The 24,772-nt window shown below is 35.7% G+C and overlaps 1 protein-coding gene across 1 annotated transcript in view; it reads right to left on the reverse strand.

Moving 5' to 3' along the window:
• LOC150105449 (disintegrin and metalloproteinase domain-containing protein 11-like) overlaps window positions 1-24,772 on the reverse strand; it is a 602,139-nt gene that overhangs the window by 17,543 nt on the left and 559,824 nt on the right. The window contains exons 27-29 of the mRNA XM_090393967.1: window positions 11,162-11,320; window positions 10,896-11,056; window positions 10,135-10,832 (exon numbers count right to left, since the gene is read on the reverse strand). Coding sequence (XP_090250093.1) covers window positions 10,135-10,832; window positions 10,896-11,056; window positions 11,162-11,320 — 1,018 coding nt within the window. The remainder of the gene's footprint in view (window positions 1-10,134; window positions 10,833-10,895; window positions 11,057-11,161; window positions 11,321-24,772) is intronic.

A 24,772-nucleotide genomic window follows, 5' to 3' on the forward strand; every position in this document is an offset into this window, starting at 1 on the left:
AATCTCATGATGGAGGATTTTGGTTGGAAAACATTGCTCTCATAAGAACTTATCAAGGGAAGCTTGATACTTTTCTTGGGTATTTTATTCTTAAGGCAAACACATCTCCAGGTCAATGTCCAGACAGAAAGTCAATCCAGGGTCTCATCTGTCACCTCATGGATGTCCTGGAGGCCTCCACCATGAAATTGGTGCCTTGGTCAGTCATTCACAATATGAGTGATCGTCTGGGCCACAGGGGAACAGTCACAATAAGGGTGGTTTGATAGTCTCCATTTATGCAGTAGGTAGCCACATTTGTCCTAGTTAGTTCTGATCCTGTTGATAGATGACCAAATCTTCCTAGGAAGGGCAAAACGAGGAAACTATTTGTTGGACCATTGTTCTCTCCACATGTCAGGTGTTGATGGTAAGGCAGCTGAAGAGAGGTCGTCCATGGACCAGAAAGGGTTTCATGATTTTAGGCAAATACTAGGTGGATTTATGATAGCCTGGTGCAGGGGAAGAAGTGGGTTGCTCATTACTTTATTAAATACTTTAATCGAGGCTTGTCTTCTCTGTATATTTGGTGGAGCAATGCTAGATAGAAGAGACAGCCATGGGAGAAGGGTACTTTTCAGTGTCCCACTAATTGTACACATGGTAGAGTTTAGCTGGGTGTCTATAATATTAGTGTGAGCACTTATTTCCCACAAAGGGGCACAGTTTCTGCTGCTGCAGAGAATGTGAGGGCTAGTGCAGACGACCTTAAGACATCAGCACCATAACTCCAGGTTGTTCCAGCAAGCCGTGAGATGATATGCCGGCAAAGGTTGGTCGATTGGTAGAGCCTCTGCTACTAATGGCTCAGTTAAGTAAGTTTGAGTGTGGTTAGTAGTTGGAAGGGGACAAATTGTTCGATGCTGTTGGCACACTCTCTCTCGATGAGTCTTTGGACTCCCTGGAGGTGTCAAATAATAATATTATTATTATTATTATTTCTCATTTTAACTTTTTTGGACAGGTTGGTGATGCGCCTTTTATAGGTTAGGCTTCTGGCCAGGCTCACTCCAAGGTATTTCGGGTGAGGCTCATGTTCTACCATTTTGCCACAGAGAGGTTGAGGTGTCAATTCGCCTCTGCATTAGGGAATGCTGTGGACACAGTTTTTGTTGGATTAATTATTTGGTATTGATTTCGTACTTCTGAGAAAACAATTTGCATATATGAATCACAAAATTGTTGGAAGAGTTCATTTGGGTTCATCCATCAGTTATGTGATAAGGATGATGTGAAAAATATACAATGGTTTACAAATAAACTTCTAGGACGATTTTAATAAGCTGGAAAGATGGGCAAATTAATGAATATATCAGGTTAATGCAAATAAATGTATGATCTTGAAATATGGGATTCACAGATGGGAGGCTGTGTACACTATTAACAGAACTATAATGAAGGAAGCAGAGGAGATCTTGAGATAGTGGTTGATAAAAAAAAAAAAAAATCATGTCAAGGCTGCTGAAAGGAATGCTTCAGTAGTGAGAAGGATAGTGATAAGATTGTGATATTAGTTTGAGTAATGTTGATAGACTATGTGTTGTCTAAGATGAGCCTCCCATGAAGATAAGTTTTCATGACGAAAATGTTCTTATAAGAAGAACAACAGTAGTAACACACATCCAAAGTGAAATTTATGTTTAAGACCTGTAAAACCTTTAAACTGCAAGAAAATATCTTTTTCTTGCAGTTTTACCAGTTAGTTTTATATCATAAAAGCATAGTGGATCAGGAATCGTGCCACCATGGCACAATTGGCAGTGTAGCAAACCATGAACATAAAGTAGGGCAAGACTGAAGGCGAGTTATCCCCCCACTTGTTTTCCCTCCGGTACAGTAACACAAATTAAAAGAAAATAATTAGAAACAGGTTTTATTAATATATTGATGAGGTCAGGTATAGTGGGAATTATGGTCGAGATATCTAAGAAAATGGGTATATTATACTCATTTTCAAGTGTGCAAGAGTAAAACTCTGAGTCTCCATTGCCACTCTTTGATAGGAAATGGTATTTTGCATGGTAGTATGCATGTAGGGGTACCAATAATTGATGTTTGTTATATACCACAAGATTAAAAAGAAAAATGCATTCACCAACTTAATGACTTAAATGTATTTAACACTGTTAATTAGACGTACAGTAGCCAATATGGCACTCTCCTTCCAGTTTTTTTTTTTGGGGGGGGGGGGGGGGGAATTGATTGTTTGGAATAATGGAAGGCTATATAACCTAATATATAAGCCAGTGGTTAAAAACAATCAAAAATTTATATTCTAGTATGATGCTGTTCTAAACTGTCAAAATCAGATAGCTAATTAAAGTACCTTTTATATTTAAGCAAAGCAGATATGACAGGAAGTTAATTGAATAAATTTACACGGAATAAGAGAGAAATTAGTCAAAACACTGTAGTAGCTGTAACTATATACAAGACAATTCAAACATTTAACTTATAGATCTACGAACTGGAATAGAAATAAAGCAGTTGATCAAAGACTAGAGACCAAAGATATGAGAGTTCCAAGAAAAATTAGAGGAAGTGAACAGATGGCATCAATTGGAAATCATTTAAAATGAAGACATTATGAGAAAACTTGACATTGCTAACAATCAGAAATTGCTAACTGTTGGAGATTAGCTATGTAACCAGGGCTAATCTCAGGTGATATGGTAAGTTAAATAGAATAGGAAAGGAAAGATTAGAACAGTGGTGTGATGCAGGATAGCAAAAAGATCCAGAGAAAGTCCAAGATCTAGGTGAAGTGATATAGAAGTGCCTTAAAAGATTGATAATATAAGTTATGAAAATATGGGAGAAACCAGTAACAATGTAAACTTTTTGTGTAGTACTATCATTGTATCCTGTACCCCCCCCCCCTTCCCTAGGTATATATTAGGAATTAATTATGATAATTCAGTGATGTTTAACTTTTTTTTTAATAGCCCAAAAAACAGAATTAAAAGACAATAACAATAATGCATAAAGCAGCTGAGTAATGGCCAGGTCTGCAGTTGTTGCACTTTTTATGTGGGATTTAAATTATTGCTGACTTTTGATAAAGTAGTTATAACTAAGAAGTTATACCACCTTTGCCATGAATTGCTCCAGTCCTGAAAGATACTTCAGGTGCAAACTTTGTTTGCTTACACTTGGATAATGAATTAAACCAAGTATATATAATTTCTTTGTATCTTTAATTTATAATACTTCTCTTAATGCATAGCATTATACATGTCTGCAAGGAGATGCTTTGCATTATGGGATACTAGGGTAGGTGATGAGAAGTTATACCACCTTTGCCAAGAGTTGCCCCAGTCCTGAAAGATACTTCAGGTGCAAACTTTGTTTGCTTACACTTGGATAATGGATTAAACCAAGTGAAAAACTTTCAACAACTATCTATCTCTAATCCAGAGTATTTTGATAATAAGGTGTGACACCTTTTGGCAACTCATATAAAAAAATATGACTTCTCCATTACTTCCACCTTAGAATCACCACCTCTGGGTCTGGCTTCCACTGATGAGACCTCAATGAAGGTCGAAAACGGTCTGGATAGTGACTCTTCCCTTAATGCATAGCATTATACATGTCTGCAAGGAGATGTGCTTTGGATTATGGGATACTAAGGCAAGTGAGGAGAAGTTATACTACCTTTGCCACAAGTTGCCCCACTCCTGAAAGATACTTCGGTTGCAAACTTTGTTTGCGTACACTTGGAGAATGAATTAACCTCTCTACCGGCCATTGTGGATGAAATAGTGAGACCAAACTGCACTTTTTATCCATGTTATTCAATAGATGTTACAAAATCGTATCCAGATTTTGCTGAACATCTATAGACGCCATAGCCGGTTGGGGTGTTAAACTAAGTATATATAATTTCTTGGTATCTTTAATTTATAGTTATAACTAAATCAAGAACAAATAATAAATTTAATTGATAAATAATATTGTAATGATTTGAGTCTACCCTTTGGTCTTATCTGTTGAAGTACTATATTTTATATTATATTATATCCAATTTCATTAAAAAAAAATTATTTTTATCCTTGATTGTATGATTAATAATATCAATCCTACAAGATGTGTCGAATTTAACTAAATTTACTGTAAATGAAGTACCATTTACATATTCTGTTTAAACAAAACAAATATTACATGATATTAAAAAGTATTATCTGACTGATGTCTTTATTGCCTGTTGGCAAATAGAGAAGCAAAAAGAGGATCATGGAAATATTTGAAATATATGGCTTATTACTTAAATGAAATTTGCACTAAGGTATATCTATGAAGCCTGAAAAATATATACTGCTTAACCAGATGAATATTATAAAGTGTACTTTTTTTTTTGTAAGCTTCTGTAAAAAATTTTTGCTGATCTTAACATTCACACAGTGAATCAAGAAATTTATACAAAAATGTTACATAAAATTTTCTTGTATATTTTTTTCCTACTGATTTTTTTCACATCATTTGAAAAATACTAAGAGGTAATCTTTGGTTAAGAATATTATAAAAATGACAGACTTTCAGAGAAATTAAAAACTTTTTACATCACCAGGTAACATTACAATGCAAGTTCAATTTCTTGTATTATACAGCATTGAGATCTAAAAATTTAATTTAACACTTCATATAATCACCAATGAAAGATGGGATTTTTCAACTTCTGAAATGTAATAATACTTTTAATTTCTTTATATAGAAACGCTTTTACTCGTATCATCTGATTTAAAGAATTACAACATTCTTAAAATAACTTAAATAGCAGTAACTGCACTGGTTTTGTATTTTTACAGTGTTTATATGGCATTTCTATGTTACAGAGACAAGGGATAATTCATTAGTGTGATTCAACACCATAGAAATAGGTTTTTAATGACAATGAGTATCATGGATGAAAAAGGCATACAAATGATGGATGTGCTTTAAAAAAATCGAAACACGCACTCATGTACACACACAAACATATGCTTGTGCACGCGCACACATACAGTGATGGACACATGAAGAAAGATAAAATAGCTGCCACAGTTTAAGTGCTCAGGCAATATCATATTGCTAGAGCAAAAAGTTAGCCCATATGCATTTTTGTTTGGGCTCCTGTTGTGGGCTTGAGTCAAAAACATGCCTTTCATTATTACATTGAATTCACAGAGAATTCTTCAAATGACAAGCACCCAAGAGTATACACTAAATATTGTTAAGAAGTATATACACATACACATGCATGTATGTATCGTAAAAAACTTTAAAAATTAAGTGATTTAGTGATTAAATAAAAAAAAAATAGCAGATAGAGAAAGAAGATTTGCCTTTTGATTTTGTAAGCATGAAAGAATTTCTTTAAAAATCGATTACCCTGAATATACTTGTTCTAAATGTAAAAAACATGTTTCAAATTCCTAACAAAAAATTATTCTCAAAGATGTTTTTCAAGTTAAAGAATATAGTTTCTTTAAAACATTTCTAAAAGCTTTTAATGATAACTGTACATTTTTAATATTCACTTAAGCACTGTGCAATCATTATCACTTCATTAAAAATAAATATTATAAAGTTTGAAAATATTGAGTAACCTACACAAAACAGTATGTTCTGATTAATTTTTAACATAAATTTGGCAACTATATTAACCAAATTCTCAACTCTGCAAGAAAGTGTAATTTACAATTTCTAAATTTTCTTGCTGAAAAATTTTCATAGACAAATATGCATGTTGAACATGCTATTGTTATAAATGATTAGTACAGGCAGTCCTTGGTTTACGACGGTTCAATTTACGGCAATTCACAATAATGAAGGATACCTGCGCTTGCTTTCTTACTGTAGTGTGGTCTCAATGAGAAACTACGCTAGTAGGCACTCTAGTGTTTGAGTATTTATTTACCGAGCTACTACAACGTATATGTATCAAACCTAGTTTTACTGTTGAATCTACCTAATTGTTCTATTTAATTTTTTTTTACATACATGCGTATTTAAATTGATAAAGTACGTAATTACATACCATGTCAGATAAAAGAAGTGCAGAAAAATTAGCAGAAATTGGTGTTAAGAAGCACGGAAATCAATCGCACTTGAAAAGAAGATGGAGGTTATTCGAAGAATGGAAGATGGGCAGACACGTGCTAATGTCTGTAGAAGTATGAACATACTTCCATCGACTGTTACTACAATTATGAAAAATGCAGATAGAATAAAACAGTCTGCGCAAAAAAATTTAGTACTGCGCAACAGCAGTACTAAATGCAAAACGTAAGTTATAGCAAGGGTAAACTTCATGAAAAAAATTATTATTATGGGTGCATGAATTGAATCAGAAAAACATTCCTCTGATGCAGGCTGTTATAACTGAGAAAGCAAAAACAGTTTTTGAGGATCTTAAAAAGACAGATGGAGGCGAAGAAGCATTTTTAGGAAGCAAAAGGTTGGTTTGAGAGATTTATGTCTTGAAGTAAGTGCCATAGTGTCAAATTATGTGATAAGGCAGCAAGTGAAGATGTTGTGGCAGCGGCATATTTTCCTAAAGAATTTCAAGACTGTGTAGAACAAGGAAGTTATCCTCCTGATATTATTTTTAATGTTGATGAGACTGGGCTCTACTGGAACAAATTGCCATCACGCACCTTCATTTCCTGTGACGAACGTTCCGCTCCAGGTTTTAAAGCTGCAAAAGATAAACTTGCGCTTTTCTTGGGTGCAAATGTCTCTGGAACTTTGAAGCTTAAACCAATGTTATTGTACCATTCACAGACATCACACGCCTTCAAAGGCCTAAAAGCCATGCTGCCAGTCTATTGGAAATGGAACAAGAAAGCTTGGGTTACACAATTATAGATTGGTACACAAATTATTTTTGTCCTACAATGCTTCGCTTCTGTAAAGAAAATGATTCAGCCAAGGCATTGCTTCTCTTGGATAATGCCCATGGACATCCTCAAAACCTTGCTGAAGTAAGAACACCATTGGATGTCAAGGTTGTTTACATGCCCCCCAAACACAACATCTCTTTTGCAACCGATGGATCAGGGGATTACATCAATCTTCAAAGCTGAAGATGGAAAGTTCTCTCTTCTGAAGAAGTTTCACTTGTTTCACTTATTCCAATGATTTTGGGATGAATAAACTCGATCAATGAAGCAATTTCACCTCTCTTATTTCTGATACTTCTGGCATTTATAAAACACAGCAGTTCACTTTTAGGTCTATAACCAGTCCTACCCAAGCCACTTATTGGTTGTGATTATTCCCACCACACCTGCTCTTGCCCAATCACCTCTGTATAACATTTATGGAAATGGTAAGAGTCTTGGACACTTCAGGAAAAACTATTAAAGATTATTGGCGGTCATTCGATATTTTGAAGGGCATTAACAGCATCAAGGCAGCTTGAAATGAAGTGTCAGCAAAGTGTTTAAAAAGGAGCATGGCGAAAACTTCTTCCAGCATTTATGCACGACTTCGAGGAATTAGAGCAAGAGGAGAATGTTATTGAAGACGTTACCAAGCTTTTGCGAGAGGTGAGATTGGACGATATAGCTGAAGATGTGACAGAAGTCTTAGAGTGCCATGTTAAACCGCTGTCCAATGAAGACTTAAAAGAATTAACCAGACAATTAAGTCAACATCCAAAGGAGGAGAAAGAAAATGAAGGAGGTCCTCTGAGAGATATAAAAACGACCGATTTACAGCATATCCTTGCAAGCATAGAGACATTGACCGATGAACTCTGTTAAATGGACCTCGATTGGGAATGGAGCGCGAATGTAAAAAGGAGTGTAATCGCATCTATTCAACCTTACACTGAATTCCTTAAAGAAAGAAAAAGAAAATCTATGCAGTTAAGACTGAATACTTTTTTTTAAAAAAATGCAGGTGATCCGAAACCAGGAACTTCAACATAGAAATATGTAATATCTTTTCGAAGTTTCATATTTTTTGTATATAATTTTGCTTTGTTTTCGTTATTAATAATTTTATTTTAACAAATATGTATGTATTATCAAAGCTTTAATATAATATAATAATGTTACACATACTTCATGTGCATATTTTTTGACTGCACGGAACATAACTTTGTACCTACCATTAAAATTGGGTTCAGTTTACGCCCGTTTTTTCAGGAATGGAAGTGAGGCATAAACCGAGGGCTGCCTGTATTTAAAAACTAAAATTATTATTAAAATTGTATAAAAATATTTTTTTTTCTAATTAACTGATATTTTAATTTTTCTTAAAAAAGCAACTAGAAAAATTTTATATGGTTTTAATTGAAATATAACCATTGACTACTCAAAAGGAATATTTTCCTATGATATCTACAACGTGCCTTTGCTAATCAATGTTCAATGTATACCTATAAAACATTTAATTTTTATAAAAAGTCACATTACACTTAAAATTTTATTAAAATTGACGTTTTTTTTTCATATTTGTTGGTATTGACCTTTAAAACTGATATCTTGTAAAATGTGTGTGTGTATTTTAAATTAAGAGTGCTTATGCTGTATAAAGTTTGGAATGTTTCTGTACTAGCATTCGTGTTTGGCATTTGAAAAGTGTCTCACAGGATTTAAATATAACATTATACTAGAAGTGGGGGGGGAGATTGTTTTTAGTATTTTACTATATTAAATCTTTTGATCATAAAGTATAATTCCTCATGCCAAATATTTCAAAATATTTTATTCCTGTAATATTTCTTCAAGTATTATTAATAGTGCTACTTTAATGTCATTAAAACTATATTATAATTAATGATTTAATAGGAATTTTACCAATGTACACAAAAAATACTGTTTGAGAAAAACTCCATATGTATCATATTTTCATGGAAATCAAATATAGAATACAAGAATTATATGATATATTGCAATCGTATATAAATTTATCTTCTAAAGTTCAGAAAATTTTGAATATTTTATAGAAGAAATACAGTATTTAATTTCCACATTATTAATCTAGTTTTCAGATTTAGAGAAAACAATAAAAGATACAATTACATAATATCTACATATATCTATTTAGCATTGTTCCAATTTTATTTCTAAAATAAAAGTTAAAGTTGATTTGAATGATATGTTTTTTTTTTTCCTGCCCCTATTCTGTATTTCAATTGCAATTTAATACGTTACCGCATTTCCTCAGTAATAAAATTATACTTCTTCCATCTTATGTTCTGGCAGTGTTTGCATAACTCAAAGAATAAATCCATTCTAAGAATTAAAAGAATATTATGCCAAGATTTTAAAATAGATAAAAACAGTTCTGAACAAGATTTCAGTATGCTGTAAGTACTCTTAAAATATGAAGTTTAATGTAATGACAGCTTGGAATTACAAATTTTTTCATGATATGAAGTAAACCAAAATGTATTGCTTTCTTGGCCAAATGCTCTGAGAAACATTTTCGCATTACTGCAGAACAGCTGAGAAATATATATATATATTTTTTCCTGAGAGTATTTAATAAATATATAACAGGAAATGGATTGAGTTTTACCCTTTAAAAAAATAAAAGCATACAATACTGCTATTTAGGAAAATTACATATAAATACTAGCTAAGTACTTTCAAATGAAATATTATTGTAAAGTGAATACAAATCCTAAATATTCTAAAAAAAAAGAAAAGAAAAAATAGAAAGAAAAGGAAATGTAAATGTATAAAAAGATTTAAATATAAATTACAGAAACATACAATATCTATAAATTAATATGTGTATATCAGAGCAAACAAAACCTTACTAATTATCACAATAAAGTAATACATGAGTGGTTCTTTTTTTAATCAACAAGCATTAGAAAAATTAATTTGCCCCACTGGAACAAGAGGAACTACCTAATATTTTCTCTTTAATAGAATGAGCAACAATCTTAAGTTAAAGCCTTTTTTTGTCACACATATAAAAAATAAAACCCTGATAGTATTATAATAAGACTACAAATGAATGAATGACTGATCGATGCAAACCAAATTCATCATCATCATCATGGGTCTTCCAGAGGCACAACAGAATTTGACTAGTTATAATTAACTTACAAAATTTTTTTTAAACTTTATACTCTGGAAATTTTTTCTTTGCTTTTCGCTTGGTCCCAGGTGGTGGCTGAGAACCAGGTGTAGTGCCCATAACTGGCGGTTGCAACTGGGATGGCGTTTGATGGGGAACACCTGTTGGCAGCAAAACTCTTTCTCCTCTTGAAGTAACACCAGACTGAGGAGGATAGAAGGGCTTCCCATCATAAGTATTATAAGATTCTTCTGATGGCGGACTAGGAAAGTATTCACAGGAGTCTCTTTTCATTGTTTTCTCCTCCTGCTGTTTAGTATTCAAGTTCCTTTCATAGGTATAATCTGGTTTTACAGTTACAGGAAGTGCTTCTTCACTAGCACTTCGCACAAACTGATGAGAATAGCCACTACCTTCATCTCCATCCTCACTTCCTTCTTCTTCATAATCCTCCTCCTCTTCTGCTTCTGGAGGTAACCCTCTAGGAAAATGGCTGGGAACTGTAGGCAAATGTCCAGGTGAAGCCTCAGTCCCAGGTCTTGCTCTTCTCCTTCCAAGCAAATAATGTAAACCAGGTTCTAACTGACTTTCAGTACCACTTGAACTATCAGGCCTTTCTAGTCTATAGTGATGATCAGCTTCTGGCTCACTAAGTCTAACATCATCTGATCCAGCTGGAGAAATATGAGGTCCTGGCTGATGTTCTAGCTGCCGGAGCAGATCTTCCAGATTTCTGATCCTTATTGGCCCACATGGTGGCACAGTTTCTTCTGATTCATCACCACTAGTTGCTGTTAACTGTTCGGTGCTACCTTTAAGAATTCCAATACCACCATAGTCTGATAAGCTTTCACCAAATGCTTTCTTAGCATCCTGTGGACTAATTTGAGCTTCTAATGGCCGATGAGAAGAGGCAGTATGAAGAGCTTCAAGAATTTCTTCGTGGTATCCATTCAGACTTTTCAATGTTCGTTCAACTTCAGTAAGTGCATCACTATTTCGATCTAAATTATTGTCAGATTGACTTGTAACATCTTGATTGTCAGATTGAGAGGCCTCATCACTCCACTTTTCTTTTTCAGAACGATGAGGAGGATACTTCAGTATACCTTTTTCTGGAAGTTTGGATAGATTATTTGGAGAAAGCTCAATAAATGCCGAGGTCTCATCAATCAGTTCTTGCTCCTCACCTTCTGAGTTTGAAGTATCTTTCAGATGTAATACTTGCTGTCGTTTTAGTTCTTGCAGTTTATCTTCCCTGTAAAATAAGATAAGCAATAAACTTATTAATATAAAATAAACATTTCAGAAAATAATTAAAAGACCAAAAAACTCTTGGTTTTGTTTATTTATTTACTAACTGTATAAATGGCTGTTAGTAGAGGAGAGATGTTGTGAGGAAAGTCATTAAGAAATGCATTAGCAAATTACCTTGGTAGATACAAGGTGACATCATGGATGATTTTAATTACAGGAATGTGTATATATATATATATAAAGAGAAATTTAATGACTGAAACCGAGAATAATTGTAAGGTTTTAATGCTATAACACACTACTAGTTTCAGCTTTTGACAGCCTTCTTCAGGTGTCTTTTAAAAATAGGAAACATCAATAAAAACATTGAAGTTTAAAAAAAACTGAGAAACACAGGAAAAAATTGCAGTACATAATTACCATGAAAAAACGTTGTAGTTACATTTAAGTTGTTCTTTCCATTGTGGCATTGTTTGGTGAGTACATGCTTGCAGTTTCTTGTGAACAGCAGTACTGAACAACAGCAGAATGGCTATCTGGGAGGTTGTAGCTCAAATTGTTATTTAAATGTTAATGATTAAGGATGATTTCTCTGGACTCCACAATTTTTCTTTCAAACTCATCATGGCAACGAAAGATGTTTTTGGATCTATCCCAGCAGACTGAATGACCCTGGTGTTCATCATCAGGGTTGTTCGAGAAAAGAACAAGACAAGGCACTGGCGCATGTTCTTTTGTAAGAGATGTCTCTCTTATGCTCCTCTATATGTAATTCAATAGATTTATCTGTTTGACCAAAATAAGGGATATTACAGTCACACCACATCTTGTACACACCAGGATGGCTTACTAGAGAGCGGATTTTTGGAAGTGTAGTAAATAAAGTCCTGATGCTGTATTTCTTAAGAACTCTAGCTAATTTTTGAGAAACTGAACTGATGTATGGGATAGAGATATTACCCTTAATATTGGTTATTTCTTCGGTGCGTGGCTAGGAGGATCTAGAAGGAATTTTTTAAGTTCTATCAGAATACCCATTTTGTCTAAAGACATATGAGAGGTAATTAATTTCTTTTTGTAGTTCATCCTGGTCATTTAGAAGAGAGCGTGCTCTATGTCCTAAGGTAGAAATGGTTCCAAGTTTTTGTGGAGGAAAATGATGGGACTGACCATGAAGATATCTATTAGTGTGTGTGTAGGTTTTCTATGCATTGAAATTCTAAATTTTCCAGAGCAGCGGGACAGTTTTATATCCAGGAAAGGTAGGGAATTGTCATATTCAAGTTCAGCTGTGAATTTTATATTAGGATGTTGATTATTGAGATGATCAAGCAAATTCATGAGAGAATTGTGGCCGTGGCTCCAAATAATAAAAATGTCATCCACATAACGTTTCCAAAGTTTAGGTTTAAATGAGAAGGATGATATAGCTTTTGTTTCAAAATCCTCTAAATAAATGTTTGCAAGAATAGGGGATAAAGGATTGCCAATCACTAGACCTTGGTTTTGTTTGTAGATGGTGTCTTGATATCGAAAGTAACCAGACTTCGCGCAATGGGTCAGTAAAGCAAATATTTTTTTCGGATAATTTGTCTTTTAGTTTAGTAATATCAGTATTTCTTCCATAAGGACATTTGTAAATAAGGAAACTATGTCAAAACTAGCTATGATGTCATTCTCATTGATAGTTATATCCTTAATGTGTGATACAAAGTCCATGGTGTTATTGATGAAAGATGCAGACTTGTTAGAAAAACATTTGAGGTATTTAGCAAGATGTTTAGAAAGTTTGTAAGTCAGAGAATATATACCTTCCACAATTGAACAAAGAGGAATGTTTTCCTTGTGGATTTTAGGAACTCCATAAATACGTGGGATATCCCAGATAGCCATTCTGCTGTTGTTCAGTACTGGTGTTCACGAGAGACTGCAAGCACGCACTCACCAAACAATGCCACGATTGAAAGAACAACTTAAATGTAACTACAACGTTTTTTCATGTTAATTATGTACTGCAATTTTTTCTTGTGTTTCTCAGTTTTTTTAAACTTCAGTGTTTTTATTGCTGTTTCCTATTTTTAAAAGACACCTGAAGAAGGCTGTCAAAAGCCGAAACTAGTAGTGTGTTATACCATTAAAGCCCTACAATTATTCTCGGTCATTAAATTTCTCTTTATACAAATGTATCAAAACAACCGAGCCAATGTTCCTCAACACAGACACACACACACATACATATATATATATATTCAAGATACCAAGTAATTTTATATAAACTTGGTTTTTAATCCTATTTCCCAAGTGAGCAAACAGACGAGTAAGTCAAGTTTGCACTTGCACATAGTGCAACTCATGGTAAAGGTGGATTAAGTTCCGATCACTTTCCTTAGTATTTTCCCCTAATGCAAAGCACATCCCCCTTGCGGAAATGTATGATGCTATGCATTAAAGGCAAGGGCCACTACCCATACCGGTTTCGACCTTTATTGAGGTCTCGTCAGTGGGAGCCAGACCTGACAATGCTAAGGTTGAAGTAATGCAGAGCTTATGAATTTTACCTAAACAAGTTGCTACAAGGTGCTTTGACCTTATTAAATAAAATCTCAGGATGAGAGATAGATGTAGAAAGTTTTTTTTTTATTTTTTAACTTGGGTTTATTATGTATTCAAGATCTACATCTTTCCACATCTATCTCTCATCCTGAGATTTTATTTAATAAGGTCAAAGCACCTTGTGGCAACTTGTTTAGGTAAAATTCATAAGCTCTGCATTACTTCAACCTTAGCATTGTCAGGTCTAGCTCCCACTGACGAGATCTCAATAAAGGTCGAAACTGGTATGGATAGTGGCCCTTGCCTTTAAGGCATAGCATCACACATTTACACAAGGGGATGTGCTTTGCATTAGGGGAAAATACTAAGGAAAGTGATCAAAGCTTAATCCACCTTTACCACAAGTTGCCTAGCATGGCACTACCATGAGTTGCACTACGTGAAAGCGCAAACTTGACTTACTTGTCTGTTTGCTCACTTGGGAAATAGGATTAAAAACCAAGTTTATATAAAATTAATTGGTATCTTGAATACATAATAAACCCAATTAAAAAAAAAAAAAACCTTTCTATATATATACGAGGGACATCCAGAAAGTTAGTTACATTTTTAAATATTTTCACTGCAGTGCAGTGATTGCAATGGTGTGCATGTTGAGTTTGTTGATTTGTTAGCAAGGCATTGGTGCCATTTTCAGACATTCTCACAGTGCGTACATTTCTTGGTGTGTGTTTATAATGTCTAAGAAAATCGAATCGCCCACCACATGTAAAATTAAATCTTTTAATGGAATCTAAATTTTTTAATGAAGGAAAGACAGGTGTGCACGATGATGAACGGAGCGGGCGACCATCTTTAGTGACTGACGCTTTGGACTAATGCTTAACACCTGCCCACACACAGTCAGCGTAACATGACTTCTCACCACCTTCAGCTGGGAACAATTCCATCATTCCCGTATAGTCCTGATCTCGCACCAAGGGACTTTCGCCTGTTCAAACATCTGAAATCTTTCCTTGGTGGCCAGTGGTTTCAAGATGATGACAAGGTAAAAGAAGCAGTTAATATGTGGTTTCCATCACAGGCGGCAACCTTCTACGATGAAGGTTGGTGCCCCGTCATAATAAGTGCCTGAACAATGGTGGAAATTATGTAGAAAAGTAGCGAAAGATGTCTACTTTAATTTCCAATAAAATTTTTTTAAAAGTTTTTTTTGTAAGTATATTTTTGTTTCTCTGACAGCCCATCGGAACATCCCTTGTGTGTGTGTGTGTGTGTGTATATATACACTAGGGGGATCTGGTGCCTAAGGCACCCAACCTCAACCTCTGGGCTGGTAAGCCGGTACTCCTTCAATTCTGATGACTCGAGACATGAGACAACAACGTATTTGTCTCATGAAGGCAAACACATTGTTGGACGTTTCAAAACAATGAAGAGAACAAAAAATGTGGCATAAAAACATTTAAAATTTCAGCTTATCTTTTTATATATATAGAATAGATATATATTAGGATGGAGAAAAAGTACTTGGAATGAAAGAAAGTTTATAATTTTATAATATTGCTGGAAAACTGGTTGTTAGATCTAGTAATTGCACCAGAGGTTACATGTATAAATGAGTTTCTGACATGGAGGGTGATCCTGTAACTGAAGTTTCAGTTAAGAAGGAATATATGTTGAGCTAAAGTGTAGAGAAAGATGAAAAATATGAAAGACTTTAATATTATGGTGAAAGATGTTGGAAGAAAAAAAAAATCAGTATTGCATGGGAAGTGAACTGGTCATGAGGGGCTTGAAAAAAAAAAGCAATATTTAACTGCATAACTGATAAGGAACAGTATTATAGAAGAAGAAAATCTTTGTAACCTGCTATCTTTTTTTATAGTAAAGTTATGTTGTTATTTGAATTTTACTGGCACATCAACTTATGAACCATGAAAATTTAAATAATTATCTAAAATCATGGTATAAATTAAAAGTCAAGATAAAACTGTACAAGAAATGAAGTCATGGATATATTTCTTGCACATAGTGCCACTTGTAGAAGGGAGGTAAATATTAGCGGGATTGCAGTTGAAAGAATTAGAGTTTTGTCAAGTATTGAATGAATCAGATATTAATAATACTGTGGGAGTGGATGGCACTATTACTTCTTAATGTGCAAAACAGTTAGCTAATCCTGTGATCTCATTATTTAATGAAAGCTTTACAGTGGGAAAGGTTCCTAAAGGATGGAAAGAAGGCAAAACAGTAACACTCCACAAGCATGATTCTAGAATAGAAGTTCTGAATTATAGATCAGCCTGTATTGCAGCTGCAGTCAAGTTGGAAAGGTTGGTTATACACAGAACACAGAATTGGATTGTTGAATACAGGATTCTCTGTGATGATGTATATGAGTTTGTAACAAGTTCTTGTTTTAGCACTCAGATTTTATTATATGACAGTGACAAACATGCTGGATAAAGAAAATTCATATATAGTGATATTCTTGGAATCTGCAAAGACGGTTCATAGATTACCTTAGGGACAGGTTGGTGTATAAGCTGCAGGGAATGGATAACAGATTATGTAGATGGATTGGTAATAGGCTCTGAACAATACCAACAAGTTGTGTATGACAGAGCAGCATCTCAAAAAAAAGGAAGGTATTCAATGGTGTTCTATTCTTGAGCCCCCCCCCCCCCCCAACCTCTGCTGTCTAATTTATTTGTTAGCGATATTTCATGGGCAAAGTTGAAATCTTCAGTTGGTAAGAATTATAAAAATGTATTGCTAATGTTAATTCCTTTCAGAAAGATTTTTTTTTATTATTGATTATTATTATTAAGAGTGACCTCCAGGAAGTCAGAGACTCATCAAGGGAGCCCATAGACTACAGGAACCAGCTGCATGCTTCAGAGGTTCTGGTCAGAAGGTTGAATTCCAGATCTCATCTATAAAAAAAAAAAGAATAAAGCTGAATGTGAGAATTACAGAGGAATTTCTCTACTAAGTGCTCGAGGTAAGATTTATTCAAGCATACTTGAAAAGAGATTGAGAAAGATTGTGGAAGAGAAACTTGGAGAAGAACAAGCTATGTTCAGGCCAAATAGAGGTTGTTAAGATCAGATTTTCACTTTACAACAAATATTTGAGAAATCATGGGAATTATGATTATTGAGGGAGACCTCCAGGGAGTCAGGGACTCATTGAAGGAGGTCACATACTGCATGCATCATGCAACATCCAATGGCAATCCATTCAATCACATGCCACCTTATGAGAGCAAAATCTATCTCCTTCCTAGTGGCATTCATTCTCAACTTCCCCACCCTTCATAAAATGAAAAATTCCATCAACTGAAATCCTGCATAAACCTTTCAGAAGTTTCTAAGTCTCAATCATATCTCCCCTCTTTCTCCTGTTTGCTAGTGTCTGCAGTCTACAAATTCTCAATATGTCTTTAAAAAATAATCAGTATTTCACAATCCTGATATCATATTTAACACTCTCCTTTGCACTCTCTTCGCTGTATCAGAATCACAACTAAAACCAGGAGACCAGACCTGTGCAAAATAGTCCCAGTGAGATTTTATCAGGGCCTTGTAAAGAAGCAAAATAACATCCTTATCTTTACATGTCCAAGTTCATTTCAGCATTGCAATTATCCTCTGAGTTGTATTTGCAATCTTTGCTACATGATCCCTGAACTTCAATTTGCTATCTACTAACACTCTAAGATCCCTAACCTGATCAGTTTCTTCTAGCATAATCCCACCAATATAATATGACATTGTATATCTAATTACACTGACGTGACATCCATTTTCTCATGTTCACAATTGAAGCCTGTTCAAATCATTCTGCAAGTCACTGCATATCAGCCACATTCCTGATTACTGTACCTGTCTTTGCATCATCAGAAAATAGATGTATGTTGCCTGTCAAATGCTTCCCAGTGTCATTAATTTATAGAGGACTGACTGATTTGAATATACTTTTCAGTTGGGCAATGAGTGGGTTTGTAGTTTTAATATTAATACATACAGGATGCTGTGCTTTGGAGTATAGAGATATATGGCTGTGCACTGTACTGTGCTTCAGGAAGAGGATGTAATTGAGATCTGGGGGATGAGGGTCCAGTGGACTAAAGTTTAAAGGGTTGAGGGGGGGGGGCACACATTGCAAGTGCTGTAAAGGCTGTGCATCGTATCGTATTGCTGATAAGAAGGTGTTGTGCCATCATATAAAACACTGGTCACACCACACTTGGACTATTGTGTTCAGATTTTGTCACCCAGTTTTCACTGTGATGTGAATATCAGGATTTTGGAGTGTTGCTTAAAGGAATGTAAATGGCAGAGTTTGGTTGATAGGCAGAAAAGAAACGATATGATAGAGATGTTTATGTTAGTGAGAGGATTTTATTGGATTAATATAGAGGGGATTATAAAAAAAAAGATCCCATTCATGGAAGTTGTGTTAAGATGTGAGGAGATTTTTTTTGGAATGGAGAATTGTGAGTGAGTGGAACATACACACACTACAGGAATGCAGTGTGAGAGCTGGGAGTGCTAGTAATTTTAAACTGAATATGAAATATGTTGCTAGTTGACTGAACCTCCTATGAGTCTGCTGACTTCATGGAGAAATAATCTCATTAAAAGTAATGTATGAAGTTGCAAAAGAAGATGGTGAGTAAAATGGTAAGTATTATTGCTTGGAGAGTGGTAGGAGCACAGAAGGCATTGCCTGAGAGGATGGTAAGTGTGCAGAGGTGGATGTGAGACTTTGTGTTGACCTCCCACAATGAGTCTTGTGACTCCATGGAGGTCAGGAAAAAAAAAAAGTTAGTCTGTAGAAATTTAAAGACAGATATCAGAGGAATCTACGATATAATTAAGAGAAAAAAAACAACTTTGTGTCACTACGAGAAGTAGTGGCATATTTGAACAGTGTTATACAAAGTGTTTTTTTTCCCTTAATGTAGATTTGTATAATAGTGCTTTTATGTAATAGCCAGACTGGACATAATCATTGTTCTGTGGAATTGCAGTTCTAAATGTGTTTGCTTTGGTTGTTATCTTGATTAACTTGGAAGTGCTAGTTAACATTCTGCTAACATGTTTTACTGATGGTACAATACAAAAACGGTAGCAGTGGCAGCAAAAAAGCAGACAGCAGCAGCGTGGAAGGTCTCAACTCAGAGATCGAGTTTTCCCATGGACTTTTCACAGTGGATAAGATGCGACAATATTTCATGTATGCATCCAAAAGCATTAAAGATTTATGGAGTGTTAGATCGGATGATCAGGAATGTATTATAGTATGTGAGAAGTGCAACGAAAGGCTAGGACATTCCATCAATGAGGATGGTGTTACCAGGAATAATCAGAAAATGGATGAGAGGGCTAGAGATGGTATAACAGAAGTGACACGGAAGAGCTTAGGCAGGAGTTAATGAAAATGAAGAGGCTGGTTAAATGCATAGAGGAGGAAACTGAACATTTAAAGATGAGCATAACTAGTATAAATGACAAGGAAGTTAAGAAGAAGCAAATATCTAAGGATGATAGGGTTACTTTATATGGTGACTCAATCATCAAAGGTGTAGTAAAGGATAAAGTGCATAAGACATGTTTTACATGTGGTACAATACAATGAATATCATATGCTTTGCATAAAACGAAGGAAGGAAGAAGCAACTTGCACCAGAATTCATGGCAGTGATGGGCATAGAATATGGAAAGGGATGTGAAGAAGTTATTGCAGGAAGTAAAGGATAATAGTGTCATTGGGAAAGTAGTTTGTTTGTTTGTTGCCCAGATATGACAGTAGTGAATTAAGTAGGAGAGCAATTATACTGAATGACAAGAGGGCTGAATTGTGTCAAGCAGTGTTCAATTTGTAAATGTATGGAATGAATTCAAAAAGAAGTTAAAATGATTTAAAGCTGATGGAATGCATTTGATTGGGTTTGGTCATTCGGAGCAAGTATTATTTACTAAGAGTACACACGGTTCATATGAAATTAGTACCACTAAGAGTCAGAGAGAGAGAGGTTGAGAAGCAGGTTGTGGAAGGATAGGAAGAGATTGGATACAAAGATGAGGAAGTGATTATAGCAGAGCAAAGTGATGCAGTGCAAAATGGTGGGGATGATAAGAATATAAATGACAATCAGAGCCAGGATCTGAGGAAATGGGGGACAAAGAGAGAAGTGCAGTATATCAGAGAGAGTAAAGAGTGATTGTAGTGATGGGAAGGCCTCAAAGAGTGGAGAATGGTTATGCTTACATATCAAAATATGGAGTATCAGAAATAAAGGGCTGAGTATGTAGCACTGATTGAATCAGTATGCCCAAAGATAATCGGCATAGGTGAAACTTGGTTGACTGAGGATGATATACTGTCAGGACATAGAATTTTCCGAAAGGATAGGAAGAGAAAGGGGAGTATTGTTATTTTTGTAGATAAGCTTATATGTTGGTTATGTTGGTTAGACATACTGCTAATTTTTCAGGATATGAAAACATAAACTAAATTATTAATTATAAAAACTTTAATAACTACCTACATTTTGCCATCTTCAAGGATCACAAAACAATTATGTGTGCATGCAGGTACTCACACTAAGCATATGAGGCTGTTGAAGAAAGGCAACTGAAGTCGGTTCTGGAGTCCTATAAGGTGCAGCAGGCTAAATTGGGTTGTCCTGGCCATTGGCTGACAATCTTAGAATGTACACCTTCCAAATTTGGGACAGTCTCACGCACCCAAATTTGTTGAGGTTTGGGAAGTTTTTCAGAGCTGAGGCTGATTCAAGGAATAATTTTTCGTACTTGTATTTGCTGCAGTGTAATAAAGTGGCTTTCTTCCAGCGTATTCTGTGGTGGGTGTCCAGTAGCAAGTCCTGAGTGGCTGTATTGGTGGAACTGGATGTAGTCATTGTGTTTGGATATCCTGATATTGGCTGTCCTGCCTGTTTGGCCATAGTAGGACAGTTTGCAACTGCAAGGGACCTGTTATACTCAATGTAGGTCTATGGGAAGTGGCTGATCTTTGGTGGAATGGATAAGAGATGCCAATTTCTTGTGTGGCTTGCAACTAGTTGTGAAGTCATATTTTCTTAGGATTTTTGTTAGTTTTGCGGATGTATCCCAGATATACATGGGATGGTGATATATTTAGAGTAATCTCTGCTATGAAGGAGGAGGGGGGGGGGTTGTGGTTTTAATATTTTCTTTGGGGGGGGGGGGGGGGTTGTAGCCATTGTCTAAGAAGGTGTTAAGGATATAGTTAAGTTCAGTAGTTAGGGCACTGTTATCTGAAATGATTAATTTTTCCCTGTTATATGTTTTTTTTTTTTTTAATCAGTTCAGATAACAATGCCCTAACTACTGAATTTAACCATATCCTTAACACCTTCTTAGCCAAAGGATACAACCTTCAAAAAATATTAAATCCAGTTAACCACAATCCTCCCCCTCTCCCTTTCATAGCAGATATTACTCTAAATCTACCACCATTCCATATATCTGAAGTTCATCCACAAAACTAACAAAAAAAACCCTAAGAAAATATGACCTCACAACTAGTTACATAAGAAATTGACATCTCTTATCTGCTCCATCAAAGATCAGCCACTTCCCATAGACCTACATAGTATACCAGGTCCCTTGCAAATGCAAACTGTTCTACTATGGCCAAACAGGCAAGGACAGCCAATATCAAGATATCCAAACATAAGGACTACATCTGGTTCCACCAGTTCAGCCACTCGGGACTTGCTAACCATGCATTGGACACCCACTACAGAATATGGAAGAAGGCGACTTTATTATACTGAGCAAGTACAAAAGATTATTCCTTGTATCAGCCTCAGCTCTGAAAAACTTCCCAAATCTTAACAAATTTGGATGCATGAGACTGCCCTAAATTTGGGAAGTGTACATTCCAAGATTGTCAGCCCAATGGCCAAGACAATCCAATTTAGCCCACTAGGAGTATCTTTTAAGACTCCAGAACCGATTTCAGTCACCTTTCTTCATCCTCATTTGCTTAGTGTGAGTGCCTGTGTGCACATATCATTGTTTTGTGATCCCTGAAGATGGCAATGTAACATTGCTGAAATATAGATAGTTATTAAGGTTTTTATATTTAATAATTTTGGTTGCATTGTCATTTCTAAAAAATTAGAAGTATGGGAGTATTATTAATGGTAGCAGAGGAATTGTGTCTTCAAGAGTGTCAAAGTGGAAAATAGAGTATGTGTGAAGATAAGCTGTTTTGTGTGAAGTTGAGATCAATAGAATAGCATATCTAATATGATGCTGTTATAGGCCAGGGAATGTGGACAGTATCGATTGTAAAATGTTTATTGTTCTGCATGCTGCAGAATGCTAAACTCCTAGCCCTCCCACCTTACCATTGTTGTCTTTCATCACTTCTTTCATTTCATCATTAGTGCTTGGAAAATTGTGAAGGAATATTTGTTAGCAGCAATGGTAAGCTGTATTCCCAAGTGAAGAAGAGGACACGATTTGGTGTAAAGTCGATGACAAACAATATTAAACAGGAGCTTCAGGTGAAAAAGAGGCTATGGAAGAGATATAAACAGACAGGTGAAGAGCAGATGCATGAAGAATATAAGACACAGGCCAGGAGAGTGACTAGTATGGTAAGGAAGGCAAAACTGGAATATAAGAAGAGATTGGCCATAAGATCCAAAGAAAATCCTAGGGAATTTTTTAGCTATGTGGCCAGTAGGAGGAGAAATGATTGTGGAAGAATGACATTGTAGGATAAAAATGGGAATAGAGTGACTGATGCAGAGGACATAGTGGAATTGTTCAATGAACACTTTATTGGTGTATTTCATCCTAGAGGAGTAAATTTTAATACTAGAGGGATAGGGCAGGTTCAAGGTTTAGGGGTGCAGGAGGAGAACGTGTTCCAAATACTGAGTACTCTGGATGTCAGTAAAGCTGTGGGGTTGGATGGTATTTCACCATGAGTTTTGAGAGAATGTGCTAAGGAACTGACAGCTCCTTTGACCTGGCTTTTCAATTAAAGTCTGGCTATGGGAAAGGTGGCCAGGGAATGGAAAGAAAGTAAGATAGTCCCATTGCATAAGGACGGTAGCAGACTGGAAGTGTCTAATTATAGGCCAGTTTGTATGTCATCAGTAGTTGTTAACACGTTTGCTGCCATGCTATTTCGGCACTGTCTGTTCCCGTACGCCGAGCAATTTCACTTCTTCAAGGTCAGTACGGTAATCTCGTTGCCAGCGGTAAGCATCATACAAGTATACTCGTAGTTGGCTTGTGCAGAGCATATACCATCTATGAGAATACACAGTTTTGATGCTAGCTCCATAAGCCAAGCATTTTCACTTCTTCAAGGTCAGTACAGTAATCTCGTTGTAGCATCATACGAGTATACTCGTAGCGGCTTGTGCGGCTGGTTTACCAACTACGAGTATACTCGTAGTTCGCAGCGAACGTGTTAAGATCTTGGAGAAATTAGTTAGGGACTGTATACAACATTGGGCAGATGAAGGTAATGTTATCTGTGAGGTCACAACATCGATTTGTGAGCGGACTATCTTGTTTTAGTAATATGCTAGCCTTTTATAATAAAGTTACAAGAGCAGTAGATAAGAGAAAGGCATATACTGCCATTTTCTTGGATTTAGTGAAGGCACTTGATAGGTTGCCACATGATAAGCTGATATTTAAGTTGCAGCACATGAGTTTGGATGTCAGGTTGGTCAACTGGATTCAGGATTGGCTGTCTGATAGGTATCAGAGAGTTGTGTATGGTGGGGCAGTTTCAAGGAGGCAGAGGGTTACAAGTGGGTTCCCCACAGGACTCAGTACTGGGATCTATATTGTTTTAACATTTATATCAATGACATTGTCAATGGATTGCAAGGGGATATTCAGTTGTTTGTGGATGATGTGACGCTGGGAAGGGTTATTAGTAATAGTACAGATGTGGTAGACATGCAAGAGGATTTGAATAAGCTAGATAGATGGGCAAATGAATGGGGGAGTTTCAGTTTAATGCAGCAAAATGTAAGGTCTTGAGGTTTGGGACACATCGATGTTTCACTGCATACAAGAGATCTGGAGTTGATGAGTGATAGAAACATGAAATTCAAGGGACATATTGCAAAGGTGGTAAAGGTAACACAGAGGATTGCTGCAATAATGAGAAGGATGCTGACCTGGAGAGATAAAAGAGTTATCATTCTATTGTATAAGACCCTGATCAGACCACACTTAAACTATTGTTCTCAGATTTGGTCCCTAGGATTTGAAGGGGATAAATTAACTGTGGAAAGTGCACAGAGGCAGATAACAAAGACAGTTTCAGGACTGTACAATATCAGTTATGAGGATAATATGAGGGAATGTGGACTGCAGAGTTTGGTGAACAGAAGAAGTAGAGGTGATATGATTGAGACTTTTAAACTGTTGAGAGGTGGTTACAGGGTTGCCACTGGGGAGTTCTTTCGCTTGGTTGAACAGCGGGAAGGAGTGATGACAAGGGGCCATCCCTGTAAGTTACGAAAGGAAACTGTGAGCAAGAGGGTGAGGAGTGGTTTCTTTGCATGGAAGGTGGTTGAACCGTGAAATGCATTGCTTGATAGAGTGATGAGAACAAGAACGGTCAGTGAGTTTAAGGAGTGGTATGAGAGACTTTGTGTTTCCTAGGAGGGACCTCCCACGATGATTCTTGATATACTTGTGTTTCCTAGGAAGGACCTCCCAATGAGTCTTTTGCTTCCTTGGAGCCTAAATAATAATAATTTCTCTTTTCTTCTGCATCATGGCATTCATATTTTGTTTGCTTTCTTTCACTCCCATATTCCTCACATCATTCTCTAAAATACAATTTGACAACCATT

The sequence above is a fragment of the Typopeltis vanoorti genome, chromosome 6, assembly GCF_054136105.1.
Source record: "Typopeltis vanoorti isolate ZY-2024b chromosome 6, IOZ_Tvanoo_1.0, whole genome shotgun sequence".
NCBI classification, from domain to species: domain Eukaryota; kingdom Metazoa; phylum Arthropoda; class Arachnida; order Uropygi; family Thelyphonidae; genus Typopeltis; species Typopeltis vanoorti.